This window comes from Macrosteles quadrilineatus, unplaced genomic scaffold, assembly GCF_028750875.1.
Source record: "Macrosteles quadrilineatus isolate MER2022 unplaced genomic scaffold, UCM_ALF_1.0 Scaffold_1__1_contigs__length_201487025, whole genome shotgun sequence".
Taxonomy (NCBI): domain Eukaryota; kingdom Metazoa; phylum Arthropoda; class Insecta; order Hemiptera; family Cicadellidae; genus Macrosteles; species Macrosteles quadrilineatus.
Genome location: NW_026542594.1, coordinates 61,160,425 through 61,186,353, shown reverse-complemented (window position 1 = coordinate 61,186,353; position 25,929 = coordinate 61,160,425). Strand labels below are relative to the sequence as shown.

General features: G+C 32.4%; 1 protein-coding gene across 1 annotated transcript; it reads left to right on the top strand.

Annotated features, from left to right (window-relative positions):
- Nucleotides 1-4,884: 4,884 nt before the first annotated feature.
- Nucleotides 4,885-25,264, top strand: LOC128997492 (uncharacterized protein K02A2.6-like). The gene is made up of 2 exons (XM_054423134.1): nt 4,885-5,569; nt 25,146-25,264. The coding sequence occupies exons 1-2, from the start codon at nt 4,885-4,887 to the stop codon at nt 25,262-25,264; spliced, it is 804 nt and encodes a 267-aa protein (XP_054279109.1).
- Nucleotides 25,265-25,929: the final 665 nt, after the last annotated feature.

The window sequence follows — 25,929 nt, the reverse complement described above, 5'->3', positions numbered from 1 at the left end:
GAAAACATATAATATATTTTGTTATTATCTATTACAATTTTTAAACTTAAACTAAATTACCACACACAAAAAAATATAAAATTACACTCCTTGTCTGCGGTCACTATATTAAATTAATCTGTCATCCTCTTACAGAAGAATTCAACGTATTAATGATTAGCATTACAGATAGTATAAAAAAGTCAACCCTAAGTATGTCTTTACATTTCTATCCAAATGCTGAATTTGTGACACAAAAGCTGAATGTTTACAGCTGTTATGAAGCAAACTATTTCATGCCAAAAGCTAGTTTATAATCTTAGAGTCGGCTGCTAGACTTTTAAAGAATTAAAACTTAATTTCTAAAAAACTGAGACCCTAAACTAAAGTTATGGCTTCGACATTCCCTAGTTTTCAAAATTATCTTTCTTTCAACACAAAAATCATGAAAATCCGTCGAGTGGTTGATTCAGAATCGTGAAATAAAAAAACACTGTTTCGTTTTAATATTATAGATAAATATAATGATACTGTGATGTTTGCAATAAAATACATATGACAAAAATAACTTTAAATCAATCGGTCCAAATCATTTAAGTGAAACCCTATGATACAACACAAGAATAAACACGTCCAATTGCAGTATTGAGTTTTGCATTTATTTTTATATCAGAGTAACAAAAATATAATTTATTATTTGTTTAGAGAATCTCATCAGGTGAAATCGACAGCCCTTATCCGATATTTTGGCAATTAATTATGAAAAAATATACAGAACATTATAAATCATCAAAGAATTAGCTTAATAAAAGGAATTTGATAGTCTGATTACTCTTTAATCAAAACATAATACGTCAGCAATACAACCAACAGAATAGCTATTATATGAGCATTTGCGTTATATCCTCCATATAAGATCATGCACGAATTCAAATTTTAGCAAGTATTTAAATATATAATTTTTGTATTACGACTATATAACAAAAGTAGTACAATTGTTCGAAGATGCACTTAAGTAACATCTCGGCTTTATGGGCTTGTTTGGACACACAACAGTAAATACTTGACTGTGTGTACCCACGACATGTAAACGCTCTCAACCAAGAGCTGTAGTGGGGGTTGATGATTTCACTATTATGATTAACTCCGTTTGGATGATATTTGTTTGATATTTTTTACGGTTTCATTTAAATGCAGTATTACTTCTAATTTGGTTTTAGCATAAAGTGAATCCTTAAGGTATTAAGACATTCAGGTATTAACCTTAGTCATTGAATATCAGTAGAAAAGACCAATTGTACTGTAAGTCTTAAACCGTTATACCAAAGGCCAAGACAAATATGTAAGTAATAACGCTCCAGTAATTAACCTTTTTTATTTGAAAAAGTGTATGTTCTCCAAGAGGATTTGCATCATACTCTGTCTTACACAAGTTGGGGTTTACATAAGTTGGGGTTCTTAAGGAATGTATAAAAAAGGCAGTATTCAAATAAGTTTACAATTCATTGTGACCCTTGGTGGGAATATAATATTGATAAAAAATAATCACCTTGTCCAACCGTAGTTGGTCGTATGACGATTAACCGTGGTTAGATAAGGTAATTATTTTATTTTATCAATAAAATAAGTTGTTTGGTTGCATTAAGCAAAGGTTTAAGAATTAGAAGGAGTAATGTGATCTTTATTAACAGTTTGAAAACATTTGGTTTAGTTAGTGTTAATGTTTAATTTGAATAAACAGCATCACTCAGATGTTTATTGAATAACTGTTTCATTGTTTAATTATTAAATCGTATATTCTCGGAATATTTAACATGGTGGCAGGAGTTCATAGTTCAAATTAACTAATCAATTTAATGTTTTTCTTTGTGCCAATTTTAAAATTGTGTAGAAGTAAGAATTAAATAATTTTGACGCTTGTAAACATCATCAAAATGATTTGTTAGTAATAATAATTAATGCAGTTTACCAAACGAAAGTATATTTTTTTATTTCAAACATTGGTCACCTCGGAAATGCAAAATACTTCTAAGAAACTTACCAAATGTGTTGGACGTCGGGCAAAATTTGTCATGTTGCGTTTAATGTCTAAGGGGCTGAATACAGGAGTAACAGAAGAGGAGAGAGCTCGGTATGTTTTAGATATAATTAATTTAACCAAGGCAAACAGCATTGCACTGATTATTAGTATAAACATGGCTTGGAAAACTTTAAAAAAGGTTATGCGTTTTTCAAAGACTAGGGAAGCATGACTAGAACTGCATAATATGTACGATGGTGTCTCAGAGGACAAGGCTTATCATATTGTTTAGGATTCTTTAGCTGCAAAAGATATTTAGATATATAGACTAAAGACATATCCAGCCAGCAAATGTCAAAAACCTATTGAATAACCAAGCTAGAAATTAGTAAAGACACTAAAAGTAACAGGATATTATCTGAACGTTTCTAATTTAGGTCTAGTTGGAGGTCAATGGGGAAATGTAAGGTAAGTATTTACACACTTACTACACAGCTTTGTGCATATGAAAAAAACAATTGATGCCAGAAATGTGCAATACTGCAGTGAGGGTTTAGTTATAAAATCAGGAAGGAAGAATAATGACCATGCTTCAAATAAAATGTCTGGAGTAAAATACAGTAAACAAGAGAAACTCTTAGTTTCTCATCATTGTAAGAAATCATTATTAAATCAATACTCAAACTATTTGTCATGGAAGGCTGCAAACTGGCAACGACTACTATCATAAAGGACACATCAGTATGGGAAGTAGACATACAGGAAGTCTCATGAAATCCCACACAGACAATATCTTAGTTATGATGAATGCAAATGATGTTAAAAGCCTCACAGTAATTGGGAAACCCTTCAAATGAAGAAGACTGGATTAAAGTTAAGATATTTTTTGAAACGTACAATGTAACTTTCCTTGGATTATAAGTAATCGCAAATCAGGACTGCTAGAATGTTACAATGATACTGATCTTGCTGCAGTCGAGTAAATGGCCTATTTTCGCAATACAATATGTATTTATCACAATAATATCAAGTATGTACTTGCCTCAATAATATTAATGTACAATGAGTTTATAACTGATAATGAAATAAACAGTTACATCAAACAAGGTTCTTTACGTTTTGTTTTAATTACAAAATAATCTGAACTGTAACATTCGAAAAATTGTAGACGATAAAAATTATTACAATGTAAATGTAGTTTAAACAATAATTCTATTACATTTTTAAGCAGTAGTTATTACTTTTGATGTGGAACATTAGTTTTTTATTTTTTATTTTGATTAGTTATTTACATTAGTTAAATTTTTTAAACCAGCAATATTTTACAAAATTGTAAAAAAACAGCAAAACTGTACACATATCATAATTATCCTTTATGCGTAAAATATAAATATCAGAAACTTAATAATTGCAGTTCGCAACATCGGTGATAAATTCGGCAGAGCTACTGGGAAATATGTTGAGGCCATAACTAAGGTAATCTCGGAACACCTGATACCGTTATAAACCTTACACGGGTATATTTGTCTGGATTTAAAAAGAAATTAGAAAAGAAGAATGTTAACGTACAGAAATCACTATTGTCCGAACCAGCAGAAGCCTAGAGAATGAAGTTAACATAACAATTTCTGCTACTAAAACTGAAAGTTGCTAAACCCATATAACCTACCTCATATTTACCTATCAGTAATTCTACAAATGTAATTAATAAGGTGAAAAACCTGCACATGTATTGAAAAAATAAAGAAGAAAGAAACTGAATACTTAAACTAAATAAATAGATTTCTTACTAAAGTAAATACACCAAAAGAATTAATTTTATTTTAAGACACTTTCTTTGGCGATTTCCATAATTTAAATAAATTTAAATGATATTAAGAACAAATTATGTATAATGTAAAGACACTAGAAATTTACTTTTTGACTTATTTAATTCATTAACATGGCGGAAAAGTTGAGTGTTAAAAAAAGCTCTAAACTTAGTTGCAAAAGTGATTTTTCCAATGATGTCAAGACACGTTTAACGTTATATTTTTACATAAGCTTTTTGTACAATGCTAACGACAGAGGACACGTGTTGATTGGCGCAACACCATTTTACATTGTTCTTTGTAATTTTTTATTAGCAATAATCGAACTTTTTTGCAATGTTGGTATATTTAAGCGGTGTATAACAAAAGTATGTATAACGTTATGTTTTAATAGTAAAGCGAAATAAGTACAAAACCGATTAAATCTGTGGTTTAAAAAGTGTAGTTACCATTTAAAGACAACTTAAATAATTTATGTGTTAGGCCTTTTAATTTTATATGTGTTTACGTTGACATTTCAAATCTTACGGTCGTAGGCTATTTTATATACGAATATTTTCTACATGACCTTGCTACAAAACAATTCACATTTTTAACTATCGTTATTTAGATTGATTGGACCCATTACGTAGTAGTGGGTTTGGTTAAGTAAAATAGCGATGACAAATGGTGACACCAAAATAGATTAGCTAAAATATACGGAGGGCTGTTAAGTTAAGTGTTTTGCGGCCCTTGATAATGACTTTTTAGCTAAGCCTGCTTTATTGATAGCTTGTCCTCATATTACTTCCCACATAGTTTAAGAACAACATTTGTCACTTCTAATCTTATAAACGCGATATATTAGTAAATGAGTATATAATTAAACAAGTTATAGAATAATTAATTATTAAAACTCATTTTAAGTAAACTCAACCAAAAACTATTTATTTACAAAAACTAAAACAATAATGTAAACAAACCAAATAGCAGATGATTCATAACTTCATAACTCATCTGGTAACAATAATCCTACATTTCTCCCCACCCAATTTAGGAATCGATGCTTACTCAAAATGGGTTGAGATCGAAGTTATGGACCGTACGACAACTGCTGCTCTTGTAAATAGATTAAGGACTTGGTTTTCGAGGTATGGTATTCCTAAAAAAAATTTATCTGATAATGGCACTTCCTTCACGTCCCATGAGTTCAAGACTTTTTGTAAGAAGAATAACATATGTCATGTCACATCGGCACCGTATCATCCAAAAACCAATGGTTTAGTGGAAAGGATTATCAGAACCTTCAAGAGTCGATACAGTGCTTGCAAACAAGAAGGTCTCAGTTCATCACTTGCACTTTTACAAGTGTTGCTTGCGTATCGAAACACCCCGCAAAAGACCACAGGACAACCACCATCAGTCCTTTTCTATGGTAGAAGATTACCAAGAGCTTTGGATAGGTGGAGGTGTAATAGCAGAGATAGAATAGAAAATCAGGTGTGGCGACAGAAGTACTACCACGACTTAAAATCCAAACCAAAGGAGTTTTCTGCCAAACAAGAAGTATGGGTTCAAAATGAAACGAAGAAGGGCTGGAGACCAGGAACTGTACAAGAAAGGACGGGAGAGCTATCATACACAGTTTTAGTTGGGGGAGATATAAAGAGAAAACACGCTGACCAGCTGAGAGCAAGAGAAGGTGCAACTGATCCACCTCAATGGAAAATACAAATGGAACCTGAAAATGATGATGTACATAGTTTCGGAAACTCAGCTGGTAACAATAATCCTACACAAGTAATTTATAGTTTTTACGTGTTCTCAGAGATGTCCATGTCTGTATTCGTAAATTAAATTTATATACTTAACACGATAAGAGAATTATCTGAAACGTTAACTTTTTACTTGTTCTACTAAGCCAATTTTTGCGATTAAGATGTCATTTTAAATGGTAATTATAAAAGGATAAGGCAATTACGGGTTCGACTTCGTAGCATTGCATCTAACTAGTTCTAGAGGCAGCATTCAAATTTCTAGCTGCTACTGCCGAATGTGCATTATAGGTTTAAAAGGAAAATCTAGTAAATAGCAAACTAACCTCAGGTATTTTTTAGTACAGTCACTTTGAAAACAAGAGACGAAACAGGTTATGCAGATTGGTTAATAGGCTACTTGTATTGATATCAGTTGTTGTAGCATGATAGGTGAATCACTCTTTACGGTCCAGTTAAACGAGATAATTCAAATGAAGATTGAAAATGTGTAACGTTCATACATTTCAATCTGTATAATTATGATTATGCGTCAACTTAATATTTTACTTGCCCAGTTACAAGGCTATATTTGAATATAATAGTACAGTAGTTGAATAAATCATTTACTACAAGTGATTCGAAAGGCTAATGGTGTAATCTTTCAAAGGTAAAGTGTGTATTGCATTATTTAACCCGCTTCGGAGAAAAGAAGTGTATCCTTCTGTTAAAACTTAGTTTACGCACATGTCCTTGTTTTTTTTTATAATATATATATATATTTTTTTTTACAAAAAGTAGAAGTGAAATATATTATTTCAATTAAACATTGAGACATTATTTAATTGTAACTAGCTGATCTACCCGTGCTTCGTAACGGAGATGACACTAAAGAGAAAAATGTGGCCCTTGAAAAAAGTGGTATCTGTTGAATAAAATAGTTACCCCCTTACACACACACACAACTACCACGTCTCCTTCAACTACTACTCCAATCAACAGTTTCTCCTTTGGTTTCAGAAACAAAATTTAATCGAACCTCTTAGTTTGAAAAAATATTGTTCTTTAAAGCTAGGCTAATTTATAAGGCCACCTTGTACGAATTATATATAAGGTGCTGATGCATTTATGGAAATTCTGTACCCATATGATTTAATTTTCAAATGATAAGCTTACTTAAACGTTTATTTAGTTAAAAAACATACATATAAAGTCAATACAGTGGAGCCTAAAAGTGAGATTGGCGGCCGATTCACGCCCACTGGGTTTTATTACGGTTGCTAATACCACCTATTGCATACTATCACTTTATCTTACCTCCGAGGCCACTGAAACCTTAAGTGGATCCTGGTCTCCCATTCTCTTCTATCCCCTGCCTCTTCTAATGTAGATCTCAGTCTTTCTTTACTTGGTCTTTCCACTACATTCTTGGTTTTACAAATGGTCATATACCTTGTGGTATTCTTTGGAGCATACTTCTAAAAGTTTATGTATATTTTCTCTACCATGAACATGCCCATTCGAGCCTTTTACTTTTGGAAAGCACTCCTATATCTGGATATGTGTACATTTCTCTTAGCTCTCTGTCATTCGTATCTCAACATCCGATATCTTGAACTGGTCCGAATATTTTCTCTGCACTCTATTCTCAAACCCATCAATAAGGTGTTGAGGTTCTTTGGTCAGTACCTAAGTTTCCGAACAGTACTGTGCTACTGGATGGTTATGGTACGATATAAATTGAGTTTAGTTTCTATTGTCACCCTGTAGCTTGATGAAAGGGTTTCTAGACACCTTATAAATTATACATTTCCTGTAAACGGGAATCCTTTACGGTATGAAAAAACTACACTGTAAAGAGAAACAGTACGAAGGCAAACACCGACGATCAATATTTGTTTAGACTAATAACTTTTCCAGCCCTGATCCACCACCAGTTTGAAACCAGCTGTTAGTTAAACCAGCACTGAAACCACTTTAAATCGTCAGCGTCGGATCATGGAATTAAACAAAAAAATTAACTTGATAAAAAAACGAAAGACTTAAAGTAAAATTATGGCTCCAACATTTCCTTCCTTTTAAAATTATATTTCTTTCAACCCAAATTCATGAAAATCCGTGAAATGATTGCTTCAGATCGTGTAATAAAAAGCCCTGGCAGGTTTATTATGTAAGATGTTTCAAATTATATTACTTTAGGTCCATTCATAATACAGAATGATACAGTCATCGAGATACAGTTTGATTTCTTACCCAAAGGTTTTATTGGTATAAAAAATTAAGGTCTACAGAAAAGGCAGGGTGTTCAGAGGATAATATCATAATATATTATCTACAAAACATGAGCATGTGACCAATAAAGTGAACGAAACTGAGGATGGAAAACCGTCATGCATTGAACCCCATTATAATGTTTATTATTAGCTCATAGAAGACTCGAAGTGTAGCAAAATAGTACAGTTAAAAACTAAGTCAGTAAAACGACCTTTATACATGGCTCTATGAGGCATGTTATTTAAACATGACAACAAAAATACATCCATTGCATGAGATTTGAAAGAAAACAAAAGTGCATCATTATATAAATAAGTTACATAACTGAAATAAATATAAAACATTTTAGATACAATATGTCTGAAATAATATTATCATTAACAAAAGGTTAGTTCTATAGTTTTCTCCGAGATTTGAATTGGCATGCGTCGGTCATTAGTTCGAACAACGGTGATGAGCATTATGAATTTGTACGAATACTTTAACTTGCAGTTCAACCCGTAAGCTACTACTTAAACAATTCTTCACTACCTTAACAATATTTTATATATTACTTTTTTGTATTGAATAAATGTTATAATATTAATTAACAGCAGTGTCCAAGGAATATGTCGGCCTTACTCACTAACAAGAAAAAATATTTAAGTATGAAAAGTATTTGTTTAACCAGGCCAAAGTCCTGCGTATATCGTACATAAATAATGGCCTAAAACATATTTAGGTATAAGAATGATTGTTAATAATTGTTGAGTTAAACAAAACGGTATTGATCTATAAAACACAGATTTATTGCATAACTGGATTCTTTGGACAAAGAGGCTTTAGCTCAAATACGTAAAACTCTCTCTGCGTAATACTCTACAAATAAAGATATTAAGGAGGATAGTTAGTTAATGTTGATGTCATACAGTTTGATGTTGGCAGATAATGATACAAAAACTGGAGACATACAGTGAAGAATATTGACACGCGTTTATCTGGTGCGAGTGAGTGAACGGCCAATGAAGTGTACGAAGCAGAGGAGGGGAAAAAGGAGTTTCCTGAAAACCCGTTACTCTCAGTGTTTCCTGCGGATAAATGGATTGTAGCTGTGACATCAGTGGCAATGGAATGAAGAGTATACAAGTAAAACGCTGTATCACATCATAAAATTACAATTAGTATTAAAGAAGATGACTTAAATGGGTTTAAATCGTTAATATCGATATAATATGTTATTTTAATATAAAAAGTGGGGGGAAATCATCAAAGAAACTTGGTTTCTAACATAAAAAACGACAAAAAATGGTACCCTTAATACTGAAACAGGAAATTGCAAAGTAACGTCCCTTGAAGTTATAAGTTTAATCAATTGAAAGCTACTGAATAATAAATTGAAACGGAATATACTTAGCCCCTTGATGATTTTTTCCAATATATTTGCGCATTATTAAATTTTATTCTAAGAATATTTTTAGAATCACAAACAGTTATGTAAAATACGTAGGCTAAGTCAATGGGCTTTAACAGGTTTGGGTGAAAGTGTCTTTGAACACAAAATTACTGTATTTTATTATGATTTGCAGCCAATGCTTCCAACCTCATTTGGCTATTTGTGACGGTGGTTATTGCAAATAAATTATCTAACGATTCATTTAAATACAAAATTAAATAAAGACATAATATTTCTTTGATTAACCGGGCCAATAGAAACGACAGTTAAAGCAAATTAAAGAAATTCGTCAGTAGTTGATCAAACAAATATCTGATTAAGTTTGAATTTAGTAGAAGTTTTTTCTAACTATTAAAGTTGCAATTTATCAGGGCAAAGCAAAATGCCATTTTTGTTTTTGATCCCTTGAAAAAAGTTTAAAGCTTTTATGAAGGCCGTTTTCCATAGTATAGAGTTATTCCAAGCGTAAGGGGTTTGCTTCTTTGGTGCATCAGAGGTTTGCTAAACAAATCAGTATGGCCTTAATAACGTATCAAAACTAGAACCAAATGTTGTTCAATGTTATCTATTGGTACACGTTGGTGGAAATCAATTTCCAACAGTTTTGAAACTTTTTTGAGTCTCCTAACAAACCAGTCTTTTCCTCCTGCTTTGCGTCCAAAGAATTATAACAACATTACATATTCAAAGGATCTACCAGTTATCGAATATTTTATAGGTACTTAAATATTTTAAAATTAATTTCTTTCTTAAACTTATAAGCCTACAAAATATAGATGATGATTAATTATTTAATAAGCAGCTAGAACATATAAAGTACTGATTTACCGAAATGACAAAGTTTTTCAAAATCCCTAAATATTTTATTACCTAGCCTAAATCTTTGTTTGTTTACAATGATTTTGAATGTGAGAGTCGACGTTTATCCGTTATAAGCCACCAACATAAAAAATCTACACAATTGACATTGTTAACAAAACATGACTCAGCTTGGAGTTACAGTGTTTTAAATAAATTAACTAGTGTCCCTGTTGCTCGAAATCGAGCAATTGCTAAGTATTACATGCATTATTTTAAAACGAATAACAGTCATAATTTTTAATGACTTTAAAAGATTCGACTCAAAGATTATGGAATACTCAAGAGGCACATAACAAAAGGATATAATAAACATTTCTTTTAAATATCTTATCATTTTTCAAAAGCAGATCTTGTTTTTTAGCGTTTTCTACAAATAGCCTTACTCATAGCCGCATTAGGTTGTCCATAATAATAAAAAAAAACATTATTTCTATTTCTTCTCCTTGGTGGTGTTCTATGACTTTCCTATGTTTCTATTCTTTGCAAATCGGCTCGTTCAATTATTACTAAGAAATGCAGCACAGTGTTAATTCAGTTTTAGTTTTAGTATATCAATTTATCCAGGCTCTCTCGTTCTTTCCATTGTAATATTTACGCCAACCCAAATTCAAATAGTAAATATTTCATTTCAACCAAGTCAGTAAATGTTTGTAGCAAACTGTTAAATTAGCAAACTTATTGACTGTTTACAATTAAAATATGTTCTTCTTCTCACTTTTAATTTCTGATAACAGCTGGAGTTGTATAACAATATTTGTTCCCCATGTTAATCTTATGGAAAAATACGAAACTTTAAAGGGCTCTGGGGCCTTACCCTCTGATAATTTCTTTAAAAAGAAAGTTTCCTGCACAACTTCACTTTACGCTCTTTCCAATGACATAAAAAACATGTCAATCGGTTCAGTAGCTTCGGAGGAGTAACTGTCACAAAAAACTTGCTTGCGTATTAAATAAGTACTAGTTGCTCTGCCCGTGCTTCGCTACGGGGTGAGAATGCAGAAAAGAATAATTCGGTTTTGTAAACTTTAAGAAACAGTTACAACACACTTATCAGGAAACATATAGGCAAAATTCAATCATACTTATTGATTATTTAAATACAGATTTCTTAATGTATTACCATCACTTTGTATAGAGTATTGTATTTAAAATATATGCAAAAGTGTAATTCATTGACCATATGGCATCAAGAAACAAATCTTCATTTTCTTTTTCTCACTTTTGATTTCTGACAACAGCTGGAGTTTCATAACAATGTTTGTTTCCCATGTTAATCTTATGGGGAAATACGAAACTTTAAAGGGCCCCAGGGCCTCACTCTCTAATTATTTCCCTAAAAAGAAAGTTTCCTGCACAATTTCACGTTCCGCTTTTTCCAATGACACCAAAAACATGTCAATCGGTTCAGTAGTTTTGGAGGAGTAATTGTCACAAAAAACCTGCTTGCGTATTAAATAAGTATAGATGGAAGCTTCAATAAAGTAAGGTTTAATGTTAGCGTTTAAATGATTATGGTTTGCTTGGACAACAGTTTCAAAAGCGTCTTTCATTTAATTATTAGAAAAAAATTAGTTTCAGGCTATGAATTTTGCGTTCATACTTGTTGTGAAATAGCACATAGGATGATAAAATGTGTAATAATCAATACTAGAATATGGTGAATTGTTTTAAATCAATTCATAAATATTTGTAATACCTCATGAAAATCGTGCATAGAATGTTTTATGGACATATGTTATTGTTAGATGTAATTATATGTTATTGACATATGTATGCCCTATGTTTGTTTGTAGTATACATCACGAAAAAACCAAATCACAGGGCAATGCTCGGCCCCCTGGTACTAGTTGTAATAAAAGTACAAAGTTGTGAATGTTAAGCCGTAAGAGGTATGATACAATATTTGGAGGAGTTCCATTACATTTTATTAGATACTTTTATTCGTTTCCGATGCGACATTTCTTTTATGTTCACTTATTTTACGCTGTGCTTGGTATTGTAATCTTGAGATTGATATAATGGTCCACAGCATGACCAGAGCTTATAAAAGATATATGAGGTAAGGTTTATCTTACTAATATTATAAATGTGAAAGTTTGTGTGTTTGTTTGTTAGTTTGAAGTCCAATCACGCTTTAACTACTGGACGGATTGGGCTTAGATTTGGCATGATGATACCTCACATACCTACACATATAGTCATATTCTTATCTCACAAACCCTTTCGGGCTCCACCCTAGTGGCTCTGTAGTTCCCCATGTTAACCTTATGAGTACTGTATTCATATTTAAAGGGAATTAATGAATTTTGTCAGCTGTTTCAACCAAAAAGTTAGTTCTATAATATGCAAAAGCATTAAAAAGTTACAAGATTTACCAACAGGGCACTAAAATGTTTTTGCATTTATAAAAACAGCTAATTGGAACTAAGCAGCAACAAACAATAAACTGTGATACGCAATGAGAACTGTCAAAGTAGGATTGTTTACAGTTATGTTTATGTTATTAATTTCTTGAATTTGTGATATTTTGTGGATTTTTAATAATTTATATTTCTCTATTGTTTAGGTGAAGTGGTAGAATATTATAGCTATTTTTTACCGTAAATTTAAAGAAGCAAATTTTATCAAACGGTGTCCTCCCCCATTGCAAACGCAAAGCTCAAGTATAACTGCAATAAGCATTTTATATGTACAGTATATGCCAACCACGTATTAAGGACGGGTATTCTGCTGTTTCTTAAATAATTATATCCTACATTGGTTATATGGATTATATTCTCGGTGTTTGTAAGCTTCTCGTCTGAAGTCATTGTAGCGTAGCATTTCTTTACATGCTTCTATAGAAAAATGCAGACTTTCAAAGTTTTATTGGCTGTATCTTTTTTCAAGTATGTTAATATAAATGGGTGATCATGAGAAAAAGTCAGGGGAGTAATATTTTCCAACAAAAATACGAATTTAGACTTGTACAGCCTTGCTTTAATAGTCTAATATTCTGTCCTTGACTCAATCTGTTAACCATAAATAATTTGTCCATGCAGTTCACTAAAACACATTCAACATCAATTTGTAATTTTAAGTGTGTAGTACGAATGTAGAGTAGTATATAATATAATCAAGTAGTGCTCAATACCATAGTATTACATAAACGCCCGGGCTTATGGCAGGATTAATGACAGGATAAATTATTGTGTTCGATGAGTTATTATCTAGATTAGATATGATTTAGTCCTTTAAATCCATCGGTCATAATTTGGTATACAAATTAGAAAACCTAAACAAAATGTGTCATTATGATTAAAGGAAATAGTTTGATATGATTGGACATTGCTATCAGCTAATATGTGTCCAATATCTCTGACGTCGACATAAGTGACACAATTAATTCCTAAAGTTTTATTGACCACCAATGGCTCAAAGCCAATTAAAGTCACTAATAATTTTTTCGTGGTAAAATGGGTTAATGAAACCATTAATACCGCTTTGAAAATGACGCTTGAAAATGGAAAATGACACTTTGAAATGACAAGTACAAAGATGGAGTTATAAGCTTCTAAATTCTTATATAGACTTAGTTTGACGTGCCAAGACCATGAGTTCACCCCATACAATAACAATAGAAACTCTTACAAGTTGTACTGTGGTAAGTGTAAGCGATAACAATTTTCATTTATACTAAAAATTTTCAATTAACAAAGTTTGATAAAAACATCACAAATGGTTAAGTCTGTTCCTTCTTCCCAATTCCAAATCAAAATATTCCTCTGCATAAGCACCATTGAAATTGCAGCGGTATAATTGCAATGAATTGAAATGTATTGAGTAATATCTAAAATGTAAATGAGAAAATTATATATGGCAATAAACAAATTCCCTGCTATGAAACTACTTACAACAATCAAAAACTAAAAGAAACCAGGATAAAATGTTATACGCTTTTAGAAACCATTTATCATCCATATTATTTTTGAAGTTATAGAAACAGAGTTTGCTCTGACAAACATTTAATGTAAAGTCATTTGTATTACGAGTCGTGCTGGCTTTAGTGTAGTGTGTTGAGGTTGTCTTGTAGCCTGAGGTTGTAGATAAAGCCTGAGGGTGTGTCACAGCGGCGAACATTTGTCAAGTTTAGTGACTTGAGCTGCCGCCTCTTCTACGCCGACCTAGGCTTAACTGGCCTACTAATTTTGCATACTACTAGTATAAAATGTTTGCTAAACATAGCAGGGGAGTATTTGAACACTGAAAGTATTTTTTTTGCCGTAGCTTGAAGCTGGTAATTAATTTCTTTACCCCGTCACCTCAAAAATACAGTTATAGTTATAATCTAAGGCTTACCTTACGATCCATTGATTTATTGTGGAGACCTAGGTTTCTACGCCGGAGCGTTATTGTCACTCCTAGACTAAGCTAAACTTTTTGTTTTTTATCACTTACTTGTGATATTGTAGGTTGGTTAGACTTAAAAAAAAAAAAAAAATACAAACACTGAATGTACATAAATATTTACAAAGACAGCATCAATCGTCAGTCTCTCTATCATAAAAACAATTTTGGATAGCAAAACCCTTCTTTTAAACCCTGAAAATCTAATTTTGTATCGTTTTCTACAACAAAAAAATTAAATCCAGACATAACCTTAGAAGATTATAAATTACAGAAGGTAGAACATACCAAATTTCTTGGTTTAATAATTAATTGATTAAAATCTAACCTGGGGCAAACATTTTGATCATGTTAAAAAAAATTCTTCTGGAGTATCTGCTTTAAGACAAATGATAAAGTTTTGCAGCTTAAAAACATTAATATCAATATGCCTTAGATCATTCAAATTTAGTAAGCTAAATTTGAATGATCTAAGGGGATAATTTTACTGATTCTATAAGTGGGATCAGTAAAATTATCCCCTTAGTTGCCATTAGTTGTATGGGCAACTATTATTATATGGGGTAACTATTAATTATTAACAGCTGTGTCTAAGGAATATGTCGGCCTTAGTCACTAACAAGACTACACGATCGCACCACTACAGTTTTTCCGAAGCTCCAACTAATAATTTGGTTTTTTACAGGTTAAACCGAAGCTCCTGGGAAGGAGGAACATTGATTATACACTCATCTCCATTCATACTTGGCTTGAAATACCTACTTTGAATGGTTGCCATTTCATCGAAAAGTATAAATTATAAAGTATGGAGCAACTACATCAAAAAACTTAAAAAGGATTTTATCGTACCAGAAAAGGGCAATTAGGGCAATGTTCAATTTGAAAAGGAAAGTTTCGGTAAAACATATTTTTACCGATCTTGGAATACTGACTGTTCATGGACTATATACCTTGGAAACTATGCGGAATTTATAGGAATTATTATAGGAAATTATAGGAATTAATAGGAATTTATGTGAAAAATATTACAAAAACTCAGGTATCAAACAAAATCAGTCATAATTATAACACTCGTTCTCAAACCAAATTGATAAACACAATCTAGAATTTTATAACAAGAAAACGAAATTCACAGGAAAGAAATTTATATCCTATCTACAAAAAACAGTTCTAACTAAAAATTATACAAAAAAGTGTAAAAATTGTCCGAAGCAGTATTTGATTAAACTAGCCCCTTATTCTCTTGAAGAGTTTTGGGAGAACAAATAAAATAAATGCTGTACTCTGTTTTATTTTTGTTCCATGTAAAACATTTTATTTTTGTAAGATTTCACTCTATTCATGTACAACTGTACTTATATGAATAAAGGATATTTTAATTGATTGATTGAGAAATAGTGGAGAACTTAGATGCATGGCCATGATCTTTTCAATCCAAGGGTTGTAGAAACCTAGGTCTCCTCTATTAATTGGATTGGTAAACCTTAGATTATAACAATGTTTAACAACGATCCAGAGGCTATTTCTCCAAATGAAATACAGTTATGTTAACTACTGGCGTCAATGTTTTATAATATATTTTTTTCGCCGAAGTAAGATTTTAAAGTTTACACAGAATAACCACTGTAGACAAAAATGTGCATCAAATCGAACTGAAGTGGTCGATAAGAAACGAGTGCCAACATGTTTTTCTTTCTTTTTTTAAGCGCCACTTTACTCACTAGTTGCACAAATAAACATATATCCTAAGGTGCTTGAATAATAAATTATAGTCTGCTTTTAAATTTGAATCAGCTATATTTATTTTAGTAGGATTTTTGTCTTTTAGTTTACTATTATAATTATTAGGCCTATACGTCATATTTTCAGGACAAATCTGGCCCATGAAGAACAAAGAATATTTATTTATACTTAATCAATTATTAATTAATTCATCTGAAATATTTTGCACTATTGAATACATTTTCTCGTATATTTGAAATGGACTAAATGTTGTATTATGTTAAGTTTAAGTTCAGGGGTTTAACAACTTTGTACTGATCAATAAATACACGGGGACAAAGGAAGTAAAGTTGAACGTGCTTAATGATTAAACCGAAGCTCCTGGGAAGGAGGAACATTGATTACCGCTTTGTCTAACCACCTGTTACAAACACGCTCTCGCAAACGAACACACGCGCTCTCGTGGTAAGTGTAAACATACATCCAACGGGACAAACTAATATTACTCGACTAAATAATATAGAACATGTAATACGATAATGCTGTTATGTTGTTCTATTACTCAGAGCAGGTGTCCTATGATACCTTAACAAGACTGTCAAGCATTTTTTTATATTTGTTTGAATTTTTTATTTTGGAAATTAAAGGTATTACACCAGGCGGTTTAATGTATCAGAAACCAATAGGCATATAATATATAATGCAATATACGAATCTTTAAAAAATTTACTTTCATGGAAACCATTTAAAGTTAGGCCAAAAAGAGTAAACACGTCATTCTCTCTCCAGGTGTATATTTTACTATATATATATATATAGTATAGTACGATATTAATATATATATATACATACTGTACTCATATTTTATGTGTAAATAATGAAAACTTAAAAACAATATCATATAATCCATACATTTGGCAACAAATTCAAGTAGCTATATGTTGGCAGCACAATTTCACTTATAGGTTCGAAGATGACAATTGCCACATAAGCTGATTTTCTGTAGGAGAATTTGGCCGAAAACTGTAATAGATTATAGAGTGTACCATATTATAGAGTCACTCTTCTTCATGCTATGATTTTACTAAACACTAAACAGCTTTACGTGCACATTCATTTAAACGTATTTTTTCGTATTGCAAATATAGTATAGTTTCAAAATTAAATTATACGATGCGGTTAACTTCATATTAATTGGAGGGTTACGTAAATAATTGTCAAGTAATTAAGGGTTAGTTTTAAAGTACATTTTATATTTAGGATCAGATTAAGTATACGAAACAAAATGTCACAAGTCTGTTGAAAAGGTAGGCCTGCATTTTATGTTTTTGGTATGCAGTTTAAGAAAACCTCCGTTTTCACAAATCGTAACACAGAATTAGCATAATAGTTGTATATATTGTATTTTGTACGTCTATTCAACGACATTAAGGGTAAAAAATCCATTCCAAGAAGAAATTTATAACCTTTAATAATACCTCCCGAGAGTACTATTAAAACCACACTGAATAATCAATCTCATGAGGTCTATACAGAAACGTTGAATATTGTATCATTATGAAATCAAATAATTTGATGAGCAATGTGTGACGCAGATAAACAATCTAAAATGAGTCATTGAGGGATGATTTATGCTAAGAAACGTCGTAATATACCTGACCGGCATATTTTTAATGTAAAAAGTACACGAGAATCAAACACAAAAAATAAAATTACGTCTTAAAAACAATAAAATAAATCATACTTATGTAATCAGTAATTAAATGATTGATACATATATTGTAAGAACAAGAAATGATACCATACTAGTAGTTACATAGTATAACGTCTACAGATAATAGAACGTAACGATGTCAACACCAATGTTATTTACAAAAGAGTTAGTTTTTTTCTGTATAACAGATCACTTATACCTCAGTCTGGATCCTATTTAACAATGGATGATGCCAATAACGAAAGATAAGTGTTTCTACTGTTTATATTGATAGCCAGAACCATACATGTAAAACCATTTGTGAAATCTTGAGTGTGACTAAATTATATTCATAACGTGGACCTTTAGAACTATATAAACAAACTACCATACTATAATTGGTAGATTAATCATAAATGGTATAACTATCATTACCCTATAGTAATGTATAGTATAATTAATACTGTTATTTAAAGAACATCTCTAATTATTAAGGTGAAACATTTTCCTTGCTTACTGAGGTTATCATACAGCCAAGAGTAAAATAACCCCGCCGCAGCAAACCTGCCGTCTAAGCGAATTTCCATTTGGCTGAATTGATTTTCAATTGATCTATTTAAATAACATTAGGTTTAACGAGTACCTAGGGTTGCTGCTACAAGGAATCTAATAAAGTGTGTGTTTTAAGTAAAACAATTATTGCTTAGTATAAAATGAATATATTTGCCAAGTTTGATCAAAAGATATCCATAAACAAGCAAACTACAACATTTTACAATATTATTCTCTATAAGAATAACATAAGAATTTTTAATTTACCACTTTTTAGTTTTCTCCGTAACCAATAACCGTACAAAAACACTTTGATATACTGAATTGTTTGTTGTTTTAAGCTCTTTAAGAAGGTTTAGAGAAAAATTAGGAAATGTTGTGTTTTGAGGGTCAAAAGTGAGAAAAACCAATTTTTAACCCATAAAACCCCTCATAAAACCCTGTTTCCACGGTCCGATCATGCTGGATCGCGAACTCATTCAAGTTTATCCCACCTTCCACCTTCAAACCAAATTTCATCAAAATCGGATAAAAATTACTCAAGTTATCGTGTTCACGGACACAATATATACAGGGTGAATTTTAAATGAGTTCCCCCCCTACTTTTTTCTACATTTCTTGAGATATCATCTCCGGACCACGTCAGATCATTGTTGAGTAGTAAGTACTTCATTTTGACTGGGTATACATTTTTGGCCGCCATCTTGGATCCGCCATATTGGATACAAAATTTTTTTTCAAATGTAAAGGTAAGGTTGTGTTCCATTATTTCAAACTAGAATTTTACGCTGATTACAATGCCACAATTAGTTTTTAAAAATCTTGATCCGTTCTAAAGTTATGAGGACTTTTTATAACTTTATTTTTAGCGCATTTTAACATTGTGCATTTACAAACTAAGACCATAATCTCAAAATAGTGCTAGATAAAGATAAGTATACACCACCGTTCATTGTCGACATATTTTCCCTTGGTTATGACGGATGTAGTTTTTTCAGCCGCCATCTTGGATCCGCCATTTTGAAATTAGATCAATTAATTTAAACATGAAGGTGGTGTTGTGACCCATCATTTTGAACTACTTTTTTATACTGGACTCAATGCCGCAATCCGTTTTTGGTTATCAAGCTGTCTTGATGAAATATTAAAATACTCTTATTTAAAATTTCAACATTTCAAAAACCAAAGATGCAAATGAAAAACGGATTGCGGCATTGAGTTCAGCATAAAAAAGTTGTTCAAAATGATGGGTCACAACACCACCTTCATATTGAAATTAATTTATCTAATTTCAAAATGGCGGATCCAAGATGGCGGCTGAAAAAACTACATCCGTCATAACCAAGTGAAAATATGTCGACAATGAATGGTGGTGTATACTTATCTTTATCTAGCACTATTTTGAGATTATGGTCTTAGTTTGTAAATGCACAATGTTAAAATGCGCTAAAAATAAAGTTATAAAAAGTCCTCATAACTTTAGAACGAATCAAGATTTTAAAAACTAATTGCGGCATTGTAATCAACGTAAAATTCTAGTTTGAAATAATGGGTCACAACCCTACCTTTACATTTGAAAAAAAAATGTTGTATCCAATATGGCGGATCCAAGATGGCGGCCAAAAATGTATACCCAGTCAAAATGAAATACTTACTACTCAACAATGATCTGACGTGGTCCGGAGATGATATCTTAAGAAATGTAGAAAAAAGTAGGGGGGGGGGGACTCATTTAAAATTCACCCTGTATATATACATATATAAAAATTTGAACGAATGGTGTTTTTGGCCTCTAGGGACATCAAAATGAAAAAGTAAATTGGTGCCAGGCCTAAGTCTTACCATGAGACCTACGGTAATAGCTACTTCCCTATAGGGAAATTCGCTAAAACCAAATGATAACATCATAAACATTCATGTTTGTCAACAACTAGAAGCGTATTCAAACACTGTATGCTCCTAAGCAATATTGGTGTTTTACTACTGCACGGATAGCAGTAAACGATTTTTACGTTCGCATAAACACAGTATGAAATGTTGTATATTAACTGACTGACGCCTGAGGAACAACCATGTTTTCTTGGCTGTAAAAGTGCAGTAAAATCTTATTCCAGCTCTCCTGCTGTCTCTTGAATCATAACATTTTAGTAAGGTAAACACGTTTATTGTACGTTTGTTAAAAACTTAATTATTAAAACAGTAAAACTGACTGGGACGGGTGGCGTCGTCCTGTAATCCAGCTACTAGGAGGTCACGAATTGTGGATATTTATAGGGATGCACTGTGGATGCGATGCTCCCTGGTGTGGATTAACGTCCGCACTAGTAAGTACTACTACGACTATCCGCAGTACTATCCTAATTAATAGACCAACTCGTTAATTACGAGGAAAAAATGTGGTTCGGATTCCACAATAAACTGTAGGTCCCTTAGTTGCCATTAGCTGTATGGGCTATTAGTTAACAGCTGTGCCTAAGGAACATGTCGGCCTTAGTCACTAACAAGAATACAAGATCGCGCCACTCATCCTACACTCATCCTTCACTCATATTTGGGTTAAAATACGCACATAGTGGCGTCCCCATCTTAAATAATTGATAATTGATTGATTGATTAATTGATAATTGATTGTGAGTGATAAGTAAGGGTATCTACCCTGTAAACGTTACACTCTTTCCTAAAAAGTTGACCAAATTTAACAAACAGCTAGTGTTAAGACTTTGTATATGATTTTCAATCAATCAAATAGTTGTAGGTGTCACTTTTTCAGCACTCGGTTGCGTAAAGTAGGTTGCTGAGTGTAAGCAGATTTGTGCTACTTCCTGCATTCAGTAACTTCAATATACAACGAATTGCTGATCACGGCCTTACCCTCTTTTTGTTGCTAAATTGTGAAATAACTTTGGTGGCAGTTTTCAAAAAGATACGACTCACTCTCCTCCTGAAACCAGCACTGATTAAACCAAGATAAACCCGTCCTCCACTCTTACTTTGAACTAGTTATTTGTGTACTTAGGACACAGATAGTTTTGGAATACAGTTGGAGACCTAATACTTTTTCATATTTATAAAATGAGAAATTGTATAAGATAGAGTTATTTAAAACAATAGTAGATATTTACATAAAGATCAACTTCTATTGCATCTATGTTTTTATACCTCTTTGATAATATTAACATAAACCTTAATATTTGATTCAGAATCATATTTTGTCGTTTAGCACTTGCCATTCGTTGTTCTCGTTAATACATATCTGTTCTGTTATCATTATTCATCTGTAGTTGTCTAAGCGATTGCGTCGATAATATTAAATAAACATTTGTATAATCGAATTCCAATTACCCTTCTTTGTGTTCCAAGCCATAACAACCCCTTAAAATTTAAATGATCATAATATCAGGCCTAACCATTAAAATAATTGACAGAAAAAATAAAACCAATACACATACTGTATTAATAAATCTTTTTCAAACTAATTTAAAATAATTCACTATATAAATAATCATTTACCCGATGATGATGGCCTTTTATGTCAATCGAATTGCAAACTTTCGGAAAATCTTGTTTGAAGCTAGATATTGATATGTAGATTAGAGTTTTTCTAAATAATATTACAAATATACATAAGAGTAAATCATAAACCAAAACAAATATGTTTAAGAAATTTTCACAAATGATTTATATTGGATGTTCCACAGGTTTTAATAAAATCACGTTCCGATTCCATGAAATGAATGGTCAATTGTATTTACGTGGAAAGAATACCCAGTAACTAGAGTTGTTTCCAAGCTTCAAATAAGATTTTAATTTTGCCACAAAGTGTTGCAGGCTATTTACAGTAGACACTGACTAACAAACTACTCTTTCAGCAGCAAACATTGTGATGCTAAAGTCCCTCGTGCAGTTCTCCGAGCACGAATGTCTGAAATTGTACCTCATGGCGTAACTATTTTAGGAATTCCTTTGTTTCAATGAGTTGGATTCATTCTATTTAATCAATATTAAATCCAAATTGTGCCGATTTTTAAATCAAAAGATTTAAAATCCGCGACAGGCAATGGACAAGTCAGTCCAACATGACGTAACGCGGAAGGATACAACGACCGTTGGGAACCGGGCCGTGTGCAAAGCGTCTCGTCGTAGTCACTCGTGGCTCAGTACTCGCGTAGTCAACATGTGAAGTCGCGTTTTGTCGCTGGTGTAGGACGAATTTATTAATATCTTAATTCGTAGCTCGGAAATTAGCGTTCGGGCGGAAATTGTACGTGCATCAAACGATCGCAATTGTCAAAATTTCGCCGAATTGCATTTGGGTGTGTGTTTTATTAGTATTAAGTCGAGACAGTTGAGATGCCGGATTGATTGTTCGCGTTCGTGATGAAAATTCGTACATGCATCATATCGATAGCAAATGTCAGTTTCTAGCGAATCACGGGTCGTCGTGACGGTATTTTCAATTGAATCATTAAACGCCAGCTCGAAAAAACAAGAATTAATAAGTCCTACACCAGAAAAAACCGTGTCGTGATATTCCGCTCGGTCAGACAAAAGTCAAAATTACCACGAGTCAGTTTTTAAATGTTCGGTACGCGTGAATCTTCGTCGGAATGAATGTTAATGTGTCGACATGTGTACGTAAGTAAATGTTTGTGTTATTTGTGTTTTAGTATTAAAATAGTCTTGCCAATCTGCCACATTTTTTCACATGTACCACTCGTTTTACAAGTTATGAATCATGTTTTGTTTGGTCTGAGATTTTCATGTTTCATTTGGTCTACTTAGAGCACATGGTCACGATTCAGGATAAAATGTTCTATTAAATTTGGTCATGTCATACAAAGAATTTAAGTTATAATAGTGATCCTAGTCAAATGAAAATTATTTATTAAATTGAATTGAAATGGTATATTAATTTAAAGAGCAATGTTTATCTGTGATATTATTATTTTTGTATTCTATGTAAAGTCAGATTCTATCATCGTCAGTATTATTATTTAAAACGTTTGAATTTCATGTGTAGAATAATTTTTGAATAGTATTACATTTTTTAAATAGTGAGAGTTTGATTGTGTAACGTAAATGGGGGTAACAGAGTGCTCGGTCGAAGGCTAGGGTTGATAAAGGGTCATGAGGATAGACTCCCATTAAATTCATAAATATTAAATATTAAATAAAAAATTATCAAATAATCGACTCAGCAGTCGATTGGCCCCGTTGCACTGATCAGCAAGGAGTGATGTAGATCACAAACCTACATAATAGTCCCTGTTTGATTAAATTGTAAACTGGCCAGTTTGATAAGTACGAACATCTTTGGGGAGTCTGGTGATCCAAAACAAATAAATAAAATCATCAAGGCTAGGTTTTCCCGAGACTTTGCAGTTTTAAAAAATGAACAAACCGCCAATTTGAACATTCAATCTTACAATCAACTCTCTCACTCTCTTTTTCAAAATATTGTTAAATTGTGCACAAAAAAGGTTATTACATTGTTTACGTTCAATATTTGTATCACAGCTCGTAATTTTGATTCATTATACAGTATTTTTACAAATCACCATCTTTTCATTATCCTGTGTTTCAGCTGTTAGTATCATTAGTATAAAACTGGTAAAGTAAAGAGGTAAATGGCTTAACTGAAAGAGGTATACAAAGTATTCACAATGAGTGTTGATGATCACATTTTGTAAATATATTTTGACAGTGCAATTTTTATAAGCTCAGTTCATAATGTTTAATGTTAAATTGGTGAATTCATGAGCAATCGGCTTAACCGAATCCAGTATATATAAACATCTTGAAGTCATACTTTTGATAAATATTTCCTGAACAAACAGTTTCACAAATATTTTCAATCAATATTTCAATATTATTATTTGCAATTTTACAGTTTTACAGAGTATCAATTCATATCACAATCTTTCATCAGAACAGCACATTTTATTTCATGGAGTGATCAAATAGACACATCTATTAGTTTTAAGAAGTGTTAGAATTAAGCTGAAGAAGGTGTGAAGGAGGACAACATATCAGACCTCTCACGGTCCATAAATCGGACTGCTGGGATATTTAATTACAGGGCCCACACTTAACATCTTTATTTCCACTGCGCAGCTCTGTGATTGTAACGTCCTCAGCAGTCTGATTAAATAAATTAAATTTCATTTTCAAACCCCACCACGGGGCAACTTTTTATAATACTCACACCTGTATGGAATAGCCAAATTGTATTACATAAAGGTGTGAGGTGATTTTGGTTGATGGAATGATCAGTTAAGTAAAGAGTATATTTTGAATATAAGTGAAGAATCTCTTTTTTTTCTTTACAAAAAGTGATAGCACTAATTTGAGAGGTCTGGTAACAAGGAAGCAGATTGGCATTACTACCAAGGCAGGTTGGCATTGATAAGGGTATCAGTTGTTATCTCTAAGGCAATTATCCACATTGATATTTCTGTGTTTGTTTACTTGTTTATTTATTTGTGTCATATTCGTACAGAGATTATTTATATTTATATTTACATTTATATTTACATGTGCAATAGTTTTCAATTTTGAGTAAATAGAGTCAAACTGAGATCAATTGTTTTAAACATTTTCATAATTACATATTTTGAGAAACAATGAATCATCCGAGTCATGTTATGTAACCACTGTGAGCGACATGAAGGCTGGCCAACAGAGGTCACGTTCCAGCTGTGGTGGGGCGAGAGTAGAACCTACCCGCACAGACAGGCAGACATCGGGCCGTTCACCACAACAATGTCCCCCGCCCCCGCCCACTCCATCGGCAACAGCTGACTGTCGACTGCGCTACGGGTCAATGAACTGATTGTTGACATCTACTCAACGCTGAATGCTAGATAATTCTACAGTGTGTTAAGCGTGCGCGTTTACACCATTCAAATTGTTGATGGATTGATGCAGTTTTGGTTTATGACACAAGGTGTTAGTTGACAACAATTTTTAATTTCTCAGTACCGACCTCAAAGCAAAATGTTTATTATTGTTAAAGTTTCAGATTTTCTATTTTTGTTATTCAAATTTCAAATGTTTATGTGTAAAATTGTTTCGTGTTAAATGTATTAAATGTAAATCAATGGGAAAATGAACAAAAAAAATGTGTCGTATGAATGAAGCGTCTGTTGCCACGTCAAGCGTCGTCGCGCCGGGTCGAAATTGTCCCGGGATGGAAAAGGCCTTCGTGCGGACCTGAAGGTCGCTCGGGCCAATTTTTTTGGCAGGGGAGATTTCTGTGCCGATTTTTAAATCAAAAGATTTAAAATCCGCGACAGGCAATGGACAAGTCAGTCCAACATGACGTAACGCGGAAGGATACAACGACCGTTGGGAACCGGGCCGTGTGCAAAGCGTCTCGTCGTAGTCACTCGTGGCTCAGTACTCGCGTAGTCAACATGTGAAGTCGCGTTTTGTCGCTGGTGTAGGACGAATTTATTAATATCTTA